Source organism: Hippocampus comes, unplaced genomic scaffold, assembly GCF_001891065.2.
Source record: "Hippocampus comes isolate QL1 unplaced genomic scaffold, H_comes_QL1_v1.1 scaffold83, whole genome shotgun sequence".
NCBI classification, from domain to species: domain Eukaryota; kingdom Metazoa; phylum Chordata; class Actinopteri; order Syngnathiformes; family Syngnathidae; genus Hippocampus; species Hippocampus comes.
The window spans coordinates 2,156,964-2,168,284 of NW_017805281.1; the positions used below are offsets into that span (position 1 = coordinate 2,156,964).

General features: G+C 44.4%; 2 protein-coding genes and 1 long non-coding RNA gene across 5 annotated transcripts; 1 reads left to right on the plus strand and 2 right to left on the minus strand.

Moving 5' to 3' along the window:
• Positions 1–68: 68 nt before the first annotated feature.
• Positions 69–3,631, minus strand: rps4x (ribosomal protein S4 X-linked). The gene is made up of 7 exons (XM_019871363.1): positions 3,565–3,631; positions 2,907–2,984; positions 2,658–2,838; positions 1,680–1,777; positions 1,437–1,608; positions 1,200–1,357; positions 69–223 (listed from the first exon to the last, which is right to left on the minus strand). The coding sequence occupies exons 1-7, from the start codon at positions 3,565–3,567 to the stop codon at positions 122–124; spliced, it is 792 nt and encodes a 263-aa protein (XP_019726922.1). The 5' UTR covers positions 3,568–3,631; the 3' UTR covers positions 69–121.
• A 2,054-nt stretch (positions 3,632–5,685) lies between these two features.
• On the minus strand, positions 5,686–11,077 carry cited1 (Cbp/p300-interacting transactivator, with Glu/Asp-rich carboxy-terminal domain, 1). 3 transcript variants are annotated; one of them, XM_019871364.1, is made up of 3 exons: positions 10,838–11,076; positions 9,574–9,669; positions 5,686–7,909 (listed from the first exon to the last, which is right to left on the minus strand). In XM_019871364.1, exon 3 carries the CDS (start codon positions 7,874–7,876, stop codon positions 7,370–7,372), a length of 507 nt encoding a protein of 168 aa, XP_019726923.1. In that variant the 5' UTR covers positions 7,877–7,909; positions 9,574–9,669; positions 10,838–11,076; the 3' UTR covers positions 5,686–7,369. The 3 variants fall into 3 exon arrangements, with proteins under 3 accessions (XP_019726923.1, XP_019726924.1, XP_019726925.1); XM_019871365.1 differs by lacking the exon at positions 9,574–9,669 and having other exon boundaries at positions 10,838–11,077; XM_019871366.1 differs by lacking the exons at positions 9,574–9,669; positions 10,838–11,076 and adding an exon at positions 9,104–9,274.
• LOC109516643 (uncharacterized) lies at positions 9,492–10,827 on the plus strand. The gene is made up of 3 exons (XR_002168377.1): positions 9,492–9,527; positions 9,869–9,956; positions 10,028–10,827. It is a non-coding gene; the product is annotated as an uncharacterized LOC109516643 (long non-coding RNA).
• Positions 11,078–11,321: the final 244 nt, after the last annotated feature.

An 11,321-nucleotide genomic window follows, 5' to 3' on the forward strand; every position in this document is an offset into this window, starting at 1 on the left:
ATGCGTGGGGTTGGAAGGAGGGTAATTAAAAAAAAAAAAAAGGAAAGAAAAACACAGAACCCGTTGAGTGTTTTGAAACTAACATTTTTATTGTGAAAACCAGGGGGTGCGGTCGGCCATTTTAACTGCTGCCTTGCTTGGCGGCCAGCCTCTTGTCTCTCTCCTCGGCAATGGTCAGGCGGATTCCCTTCCCTCTGGGCAAAGACACCCACGGCTTGTTGCCCTGGAGACCAGGAATATTTTCAGAATTCAAATGACGTGTGTGCGTACGCTAACTGTCAAAAGTGGCCATTTGCCGTCAACCCCCACCAAATAACCATTTCTCGGTGCCGATTTCGCTATGTTGCAGATTTGGCAGTTTTCACCGTATTTGTGTCTGAATTTCAAGATGCGGCCCTTATGTTGTGCACCAACACGCAAAGCAGCAGTGACCCCTGCTGGATAGCAAAAAGCAGCAGAGAAGGTCCCCCCAACTAACTAATCTCCAGTATTAATTCATAACTTTGCTGCTGTGAATTGGGAATTTCTCCATTGCGAGACTAATAAAGGTTTTCTTATCTTATCTTATCTTAATCGGTGTTCCCATGTTGCTAAAAACGTGCCTGTAAGAGTTGTAATGCTTGCTTTGTGCTTCAAGTGGCAAAAGTTTGAAAATTTACAATTTACTGTAACATCTACTCAAATTTCACTTTGCCATCAAGATGATGTCACATTTTATGATAGCATTAAGGTAGTGGACTTAAAATTGTGTCATTGATTTGAACATTTATGTTGACATGTACAATGCTGAACGGTTTTCAATGTCCCTTGTTTTCAGCAAATGTCAACTGGGACACAACAGTTTGAAGAACGCTCTCTTGGCTTCTTCGGAAAAGAGTGCAAGCCACATTGGAACAGATCCTAGCAAGTATTTGAAAATGTGATTTGACTACGTTTCAATGTGTCGCATGTGTGGGAGCAGAAAGCCTATTCAAAAAATTGTTTTTCTTATATCGGCTCTATTTTACAAATGTTCACTGATTGTATGCGGGTCTGGAAGCTACTGCCTGTGATAAGCAGGGGGTTGACTGTAACTGAGGAGCTCAGAACTTCTTAGAGGATTGAGGAATATTTTTTCATTGCTGTCAAAAGCACAAAGTCATCATTGCTCCACACGTGGCAAAAGTAAATCGACGTTCGGGCCATCGCCACCAGCTCACCTTGCCAATGACAAAGATGTTGGACAGCCTGGTGGCAAAGCTGTTCCCGGTGCTGTCCTTGACGTGCACCACGTCGAAGGAGCCGGGGTGACGCTCCCTGTTGGTGATGACGCCGATCCTGCCCAAGTTAGCGCCTCCGATCACCATACACAGGTTACCTGGGAGGGGGAGGGAGGGTTATTGTCCCATTTAGCCGACCCATCCTCCTGGCTGCGTGCCACGTGCACCCAGACCTACCGGTGTCAAACTTGATGAAGTCGGTGATCTTGCCAGATTCCAGGTCGATGCGCACCGTGTCGTTGACCTTGATGAGGGGGTCGGGGTAACGGATGGTGCGGGCGTCGTGGGTCACCAGGTGGGGGATCCCCTTGGTGCCGACGAGGATCTTCCTCACCTTGCACAGCTTGTACTGCGGCGACGGCAGGGTGGCGTCACAACGCGGTTGGGCGGTGATGGCCCGCCGGCCGGCCGGCTTCTTACCTTGGCCTCCTCGGCGGTGATGCGGTGCACAGTGAAGCGGCCCTTCACGTCGTAGATCAGGCGGAAGTGCTCGCCCGTCTTTTCGATGCTGATCACATCTGCAAACAGAGACAACACAGATGTTCGAAAAACACATCTGCACATTCCAAACAGCACACGTCGTGTATGCGATACAGAGAATTACTTAAAGAAAAAAAAGGGAGGGGAAAGTTAAGACAAGTTCAACGTTTATCGAAAGCTGGGGTCTGAAAGTCACGGCCAGGGGGGGTGGGAGCATTTGCAGCCCACAGGATAATATTTTGCGGCCCCCTAATTGACATCAATTTTAATGTTATTGCGGCCCCAACGTTTGCCATAGAGTTGCCTTTTAACATTTTGATTTAAAAAAATAATTTTAGGGCTATCATCGGTCAGGGCTATGATATATTTGGACGAAACGTATTTCTGAAGTGACATCAAGTGGAAGGAAAGGAGACGAGGGCTGTCCCAAATGCATCTTTTTGGAATACATTATACTGTTGATTATTCCATCAGTTAGTCAAAATTTGTGGTCGAGAGAACTGAGCAAGTCAACTTTTTTTCTCCAGCCTTAGAGGAGACGTTTTTTGAGCACAGGGACACGCGACGTGCCGAATGCACGGAGAAAGCTTTGGTGCTCAAGGAATCATGTCATTATTTAACTTTAAAAATGCTGAGGAGTACCCAAAGTACAAGGGAGGTGAGGGAGAAAAAAAAAAAAGAGCACCGGGTCAGACGCCAAATCCTGCTCACATTCAGAAGAACGATTCATGTTCTGAACTATTATTAATAAATACCGGAAGATTGGGTTTTATTTTGTTCAAATATTTGAACCCCCTTTTTAGTGTACTACTTGATGTAGCCCAGACATATACAGACTCTGCCTCCAGCAGCCCCCCTGTATAAGTTGACTCTGACACCCCTGACCGAAAGGCAGCTCAAGCGGATGGCTCGACTCACCCATGAATCCAGTAGGATAGGTGATATCGGTGCGGACCTTGCCGTCAATCTTGATGAACCTCTGCATGCAGATTTTCTTCACCTCATCCCCAGTCAGGGCATACTTGAGGCGGTTCCTCAGGAAAATGATGAGGGGCAGGCACTCCCTCAGTTTGTGCGGACCGGTGGAAGGACGTGGAGCCTGACAGAAACCACATTTACAGACGCCACACTAAAAGCCACGTTAACATTGAGAGAAACGCTACTTACAAACACTCCGGTGAGCTTGTCAAGCATCCAGTGCTTTGGCGTCGCGACGCGCTTCAGGTGCTTCTTCGGTCCTCTGGCCTGGATGGGGTTGACAATATGATAACATTTCGTATGAATATGTAATACAAACGCCTATTCATATGGTTTAATTAAGCTCCAAGCGCTATCAAACATCCTTCCATTCCTCTAGACCCGCTCGATGAATTCAAACCAGTTACATCAGCATGTCGTTAACATTAGAACGCGTGGCTACACGAATTTTTCACGAGTATAGCAGCAAGCATTCCCGGCTGCGGCCTGGACCGGCTAACGAATGCGTTCATGAGCACGACAACACAATTCTCAATTCACATATCACATTCAATTTGTAGGCTGCTTGAGAAACACGCGGACTGCTTTAAAATCGCGAAGGGCGAATGCAGCAACTGCCACTTTTCTGACTAGCATAGCAGCGGTGAGGCTAACGCTGGGCAAAGACAGCGTCTATCAAAAACCCAATCCACAACGATCGACTCGTCTCTAAGCTGAAATACAGACTGAAACAACATTGTAAGATGTCACATTTGCAACTCAGCTCTGAATGTTTATGGGAATACAAAGCAGAAAAGTGATGTTTAACGATGATTTGAGAGAGGAAAGAAAACAGGCTGGAACGCACCATCTTGAGGTCTGCAGGGGAAAGGACCAACTCACTTCCGGTGTGACGTCATAAAGCCGCAAACGGAACGCTGGGAGGGACAAAAATATATTTAATTTGAACACTCAATGATAAATGAGACAAATATTATTACCTAGATGGATGTATAGATGGATGAAAACTTTGACAGTGATTAAAAAAAATATAGAGCTTCACTCTTCTGATTTTCTTCTACATATTTATCAATAATAGCTAATATACGATCAAAGGTTTGATAAGGTCAGCTTGTATAATGGGTACAAATACAACATGATTTATTTGGTGTTGACATCTGTCACTTCAGTTACACGAACGGGGTTGTAGGAAACAGCCAGGTTTGCAAATTCAGATGAACGTTAGCTTTCGCTCAATTGTTTTTTTTTTAGCTAGTTATTACTCCTCACCAAGGGGAGACATTTACTTGTGTAAATAAGTAAAGAATACATTTTAAAAGTATTCTTGTCTTATTCTGATCATACCCATAACACAAGGACACGCGCGCGCACACAAATATATATCTCTCCATCTATCTGTATTTCATTTTAGCTGTTTTATTTGAGATTCAATTTGGTCATGGGGGCAAGAGAAAAATGGTATCTTAGCGGGTATTCCAGACTTACTTGAAATGTTCAGAACTATTTTCGAGCATTCTTTTCTCGTTTTTTTTTTTTTTAGATTTGGTCTCAGGACAAGTAAAACTGCATGTTTTAATATGTTGTAGATGGATTATTTAAAATTTGATGAGTGAGACGTAAAATGTCTTCCAATTCTGGAATAACCCATAACCTTTTATTGTAGCAATATACTGTAATACAAGTTTAAAACATTGGGAGACTAAAATGTAGGTCAAGAAGAGGAACGCTGGGAGGGACAAAAATATATTTAATTTGAACACTCAATGATAAATGAGACAAATATTATTACCTAGATGGATGTATAGATGGATGAAAACTTTGACAGTGATTAAAAAAAATATAGAGCTTCACTCTTCTGATTTTCTTCTACATATTTATCAATAATAGCTAATATACGATCAAAGGTTTGATAAGGTCAGCTTGTATAATGGGTACAAATACAACATGATTTATTTGGTGTTGACATCTGTCACTTCAGTTACACGAACGGGGTTGTAGGAAACAGCCAGGTTTGCAAATTCAGATGAACGTTAGCTTTCGCTCAATTGTTTTTTTTTAGCTAGTTATTACTCCTCACCAAGGGGAGACATTTACTTGTGTAAATAAGTAAAGAATACATTTTAAAAGTATTCTTGTCTTATTCTGATCATACCCATAACACAAGGACACGCGCGCGCACACAAATATATATCTCTCCATCTATCTGTATTTCATTTTAGCTGTTTTATTTGAGATTCAATTTGGTCATGGGGGCAAGAGAAAAATGGTATCTTAGCGGGTATTCCAGACTTACTTGAAATGTTCAGAACTATTTTCGAGCATTCTTTTCTCGTTTTTTTTTTTTTAGATTTGGTCTCAGGACAAGTAAAACTGCATGTTTTAATATGTTGTAGATGGATTATTTAAAATTTGATGAGTGAGACGTAAAATGTCTTCCAATTCTGGAATAACCCATAACCTTTTATTGTAGCAATATACTGTAATACAAGTTTAAAACATTGGGAGACTAAAATGTAGGTCAAGAAGAGTTTTTCTACACCGTTCAACTCCTTTTGAACACGTAAACTTTGCCGAGCGGTGTAATTTATTGCCTTTTTATTAAGTTGATTGCCTTCTTGTTTTTGTCTGTTTCAAATAAAGCAAACGAATAAAATGACAGCACTCTACTCGAATTCCATCGACTTACACAAGAGAACACCAGGTGGCAGCACCGATTAACATTTGGAAGAAGTCAATTGAATGTTAAATTTACCTTTGAGCTCGCTGCCAAACAAAAATTATTGGTCGTTCCGGATTTGGAGGACATTTTATGTACTTTTACTTTCATCAAGAGGCTGAAAACAACTATACAATATAAAAATTGCTGAATGAATTAAAATATACTCACCTGTTCTAGCATTATCTTATTGGGTTTGTCTCAGTGGCGTTTTTTAAATCATTTCCAATAAACAAAAGAGGAGACCGTAAGTGGTTCTGAAATCGACTTTGAATTATATTGGTAGGAAAAAAACAGACATCAAGTATGAGGTGCTGCAATTGGCTGGTGACCAGTTCAGGGTGCACCCAAAGACAGTCGTGATAAAGTGGAAATAGGAGGTGAAGAGTCGACTATACAGTGGATATAAACACACACCCTCGTTTTTGTGACATTAAAAAAAACAAACAACTGAGATATGTGGTTGGACTAGTGTGCACACCCTTATTACTGGGGATTTGGCCATGTTCAGAATCAACAAATTCCATTCAAACTCATGTTCCATGAGAAACAACACACACCTGTCACCATAAACTCAAATAAAGTTCAGCTGCTCTGTTAATTCTTGCCATACACGCTTCTTCACGGCTTTTCTGTAGGAGCACACCAAAAAAAAAAAAAAACTGCAGCAGGCTGACATTTTCTGGGGGGTGGGGCAATTTAATAAAATTGGCTCAGATGGGATGAAAGCAGCAAAACAAAGCAACATCGAAACAGAGGGACGCAAACACAGCCGCTGACCCACTTTGGTTACACAACAAGTCGCATTTTTTTTTTTGGGGTGGCTATCTTACTGACAACAAAACAATTAATGACGCGGCACGCCAAGGTGGTCGTACACAGGCCCCCGTTGTCCTTCCAGTCCAGACGGGACATCAGCCACTGTTCAGTGTTCTGCTCCTGCTCGATCCCAACATGAAAAGAAAGGGGAGGGCATCGAGATAAGCACTTGTCAGACAATTACTTTCCTTGTGAGGCTACAGAAAGAGAGAGCAAAGAGAGAGCGAAAGAGGAGGCTTTTTTCCCCCCCTCCGTGGAAAGCACAGTAGAATATTGTCTACTGAGAAAAGAGCAAGCGTACTGTGGCTCATCATAAAGTCCGGCGTCCCACTTTCATGTTCCTGGATGGAGAACAGCAGCAACAGGTGTGCCTTTGTGTGTCCATCAATCAGCTTGTTCTCATTAAGCCTCCACCGTGGAGGAAATAGGAGACAGCAATGGCTCCTTGTTTCGCCTCCTTCATGCTTCCTTTCCTCCCAATTATTACAGCCGCTGACCCAACGGGGGGCTTGGCTCCAACGTGACTAAAGGACCGTTTCATCGTAACACCGCACATATTTTGTCGTCATATACGTGAGGCAGAGCCACTCGGCAAACAGGCTAAATGAGATGAATGGAAATTGATTTCAGCCTTCTATCTCCGGCACAGCAGATTGAAGGCGGGTTGAAAGGTGTCAGTCAAAAAGACGATGGTGGTCAAGTGTTTGGAGGAGAGATGAAATGGCGGCTGTAAATTACATTTCAAAAATGAAGTGGATTCCAAGATAGCTGTGGAGGGGAAATACAGACATACTTAACGTGATTTTCGAAGGACTGGTTAATTGAAGTGTCTGTTGCTCGGACTAAGGGCGCAGAAGTGCTCTTTTAATGGTGAAATGGTTCATGTGCTGAATAATATGAGCCATTATTTACTTCAAAACAGCCCAACATGTGAACAACTAGGATTCATTAACTTGATAGAGGTCTGATTCTTAGTCTGTCCCTCTCCACATGGCTACTTTTTTTATTTTACAAACATGACATACTTGTCGACAGAGGAGACAAAGTCCTTTTTCACCGAGGTCTGAATGGTGTAATTTCCCAGTCATCCTTTCTTTAGTTATTCTAGTGTGCCGGATCAGCAGCCAGCTGCCACATCTGACATGAAGTCAAACTCGTTTTGGCCCAGCCAGAGTTCAGGCAAGTCATTGGCTCGGTCCAGTCCGAGCTCCACCACCAGCGACGTGAGGACCTCCTCGTCTACGAGGTCAAAGTCCAAGACTCCGCTCGGGGCGGCGGCCTGCATCCCCGCGCCGACGCCTGCACTCATCCCCGCTCCATTGATGCCCCCGGAGGGCCCCAGAATCTGGTTTCCGGCCCTAAATCCCCTTTGAACGGCACTTGGAGTCGGGTGTCCTGCCGAAGAACCCGCCAGGTTCTGGTAGTGTGAGTTGAGCTTCTGCAGCTGCATGCTGGCGATGAGGTGCGGTCCCGTCTGGAGGCAGAAAGGCTGCGGTTTGGGGCACGACGCCAGGGCCGAAGGGACGGCACCGGGGGATGGAGAGAAGGGTCCTGCCGAGGTCTTGGAGGAAGGGTAGAGGAGTTGGGAGTTGAGAGAAGAGCAGGAAGAGGAGAGGTCCTTCATTGCACCACCAGGGGGCTGCAGTCAGGTCATCACCTGCACCGGACAAAACAACGACAAGTTATTTGTTTTGATTCTCTAAATGCACCAAAAGAAATATTGCACCTAAGTGACATTACAATGTCGTTTTGGTTTGTTTAACCAAAGCTCTAAAAAAAAAATGGATGAAAAGAAAGAAATGACTGAACCACATCATGTATTTTATTATTCTGTGCAGAGAAGCCCAACATACAGTATTCGTGATTTGGCATTCACAAATTTGCTCTTTCCACGCTCGGACCCAAGCAAGGAAAAAAACAACCCAAACAAACATCTGGTTGCATTTTGGTGCCAAGGCAACAATTTGAAGTGAGTTAGACAAAAGTAGTGCTTTGCTGCCACCTGCAGGCAATTATAAACCCGTTTGCGTCAAGTACTTGCGAATTTTGACTCTCGGCGACAGGTCTCAGTAGCTCGGTGCGACACGTAAAAACGCATTTTGGTCACTTTTTCGGTTTGATTCAGCAATGTTTGCCCAGCCAATAGAACAGAGACTCTGAATTGCCTGGCTTCTAGTGCCCCCCCCCCCCCAAACACTGGCAACAAGTCAAAGCAACAATTCCAAATTTGTGACAAACATTCCAGTGCCTTTGCCGACACCACTCGTTTGAGGCCTCCCCGTCCGCATGCTCTCGTGACCCCCTCAGCCGACCAGTGAGGAAAGTCGGAGCTGCCTGGGAATCGTACCACGGGTCTGCTATGGTGCCTGGTGAGACCGCATGACTCGCTTCAGACTCCAGTGCGCCTTTGTGTGTGTGTGTGTGTGTGTGTGTGTGGATTTGCTTGAAGTCTGCTTTACCTCATGATCAATTGAGCGGCAAATGAACCTTGTAAAGCCCTCGGGTACCAGCGGGCTAAGGGAATGGTCGCAGGCTTTAGTGTGTGTGTGTGTATGTGAGAACAAGTGCGGGTTTGATCGGGTCACATGGCGGGATAAATACCAGAGACGGCAAAAGTACTCACACTTTCTACTTTAAGTGCATACGATCGCGTATGAAAAGACTTTCGGCAAAAGTCGATGTCCTGATTCAAAAGTCAGGTTTGTGCGACACGATTGAAGGATGTAACGATTAAAAAATGTCATGATTCAATTTGGTGTATTGTGTGATTGTTGCAAAAAAAAAAACCAAACAAAAAAACAAAAAAAAAACCCACTGGTGACCCCTGAAATTTGGCCGCGAAGAAACAAACCTTTTGGATGAAAGGTAAAACACGTTCAACCAACACGGAAACTTGCGTTGCCTATATTCCAACGTGGCAGCTTACCATGACAATCTACATGGACACACTTTGAGTACGTTATGGAAAAGGTAATGAGCCCCCCTGGGCCCCCTGCCCCCTCCGTCTCCCTTGCCATTGTACGTGGAGAACCTAATTGAAAAAGGCAGGCACGCAGCTGCACTCGACTGATAGAGTTAACACGCACAATGACGCCAAACAGCTGTCGGTGGCAGCTCGCTGCGTGTGTGCGTATTCATCAACTGATTAGTGTCAGGGCCAGGCTGGGCCAGACTGTACACAGCACCCCCCAAAAAAGGACAAAAACAACTATGAAGATTTGTTTTCTACATTTGTTGTCATTCTATTGGCAGGTGAGCTGGAGGGGACAACCAAGGTAACACGGAAACCTACAGCTGCACCTTTTGCAAATGATCACCAACCTGTGTGTGCGCGGCTGGAGTGATTCCTCGCTGGCCTTCCACTTTGATAGTGCAGTCTGAAAAATTGCTCAAAATCCCACTGGAGCCTTTCTCAAGCTGCGCATTCAGAAATAGAAGGGCATTGAATCAATGAAGGTGACAAAATGAGTCTTTAAGACTTTGCTTGTGGAGCAACAGATGGAACAATTTAATACTTCCACTTGAAGGCAGAAGCGGATCAACCCGCCGCCGTTCATATGATAGCAGCTTCGCGTTCAACTAAATATTTCACACTGAAGTACATTTATGCATACAGGGAGACGAGATCATCATTATTTTAGCAAACTACTTTTGGTGACAAATTTTGGGTGGCATGCCAGGAGATTTTCTTTTCCTCAATAGTGGTAAGATGTCAAAAGGTAGATTCCTATCCATGTTTTGAGAGTGACGCCATGATCTCCGTTCCTCTCTCAAGGCAGAACGACGGAAAGTTTTGGAGTCAGGAAAGATGCTGAGAGACGCCGCCAGAGAGACAATGTTTTTTTCCGGTGTCCTTCCACCACTGTATGTCCCCCCCTCCACCTCCCCAAACTGTCGACGAGTCATCACAACATCAGTTCCCAGCCACTTGGGAGACAATTTCCCCATTGTCACAAATATGCTCGGGGGGGAAGAGGCTATTCTATGTATAGAGGTTGAACACCAACAACGCGCTTAAGTCACGTCGGCGGTATCTAAGGACACCACTAGATAATGATTCAAACTGCACATAAAAATGAAGTCAAAATAGCACTTATGTGACTGTTCCAAAATAAAGCACTCTTAAAGGTGAAACGCCAAAGTTAAATACAACTGAAACGCACCATCTCGGTGATTGTTCACTTTAATAAATTGACGACGCACAGAAACTGTCTGGACCAGTTCTCGGGGCGCCCAGAAGGTACAAGGCCTGCTCTTAAACTAAAAACGTGCCATATTTTTTAAGAGTACTTTCCAATGTAACCGAAGACGATATGTGGCACGTCTCGTTGGCTTGTTTGAAACCGTTCTTGGGGGTTGACATGATGGGATGAACTTTAGTCTCTTTGTTCACACGTGTTATTACTTCCAACAAGTAACAACCCGGGCGCCAGGTGCGTCCAGCAAATACTTGACCTCATTTCAAGTATTATGTCAACAAATGTCTGGAGGGGCCCGTGGAACCTCGCCACAAACTCACACCGCTACATTGCCAGTCAGTCAGTCGGCTTCGACAACAAGCAACAATTAGAAGTGACTCACTCACCTGCGGCGGATTGGCCCGCAAAACCACCGAGAATATCACATTTGAAGGCGAGTAGCAGGCGGACTGATGCGCAGGCAAAATAGCCACTTGGCGTTACTCTTGGGACGCTTCCCTCGCAGTGTGAGCTCCTAAGAAGTGAGCTCAAGATAACACTCCGACCTCTCGCACCAGCTCCGTGTGGAGAGAGCGAGCGAGCCAGCGAGCTTGCGTGTCGTGGCAAAACAAGGAGCCGGATTCCCGCCTTTGGGATCAGGATGGCTTAAAAACATTGAATAGCCGACAAACGATTGCTGCAAAATACGGAAGAGGATTAGGGCCAATGAAGGAAAAATAAACAAGGTTAGCAACATTCTCACTTTACTCTCAAACATCTGGGATTAAATTCAGAATTCAGAGAATTAAGTCTTTCTAATTTTAAAGTCAGAATTCTCATTTTAAAGGCAGAAATGTGAAATTAAAGTGAGAATCTTGCCAACTTTTTTTT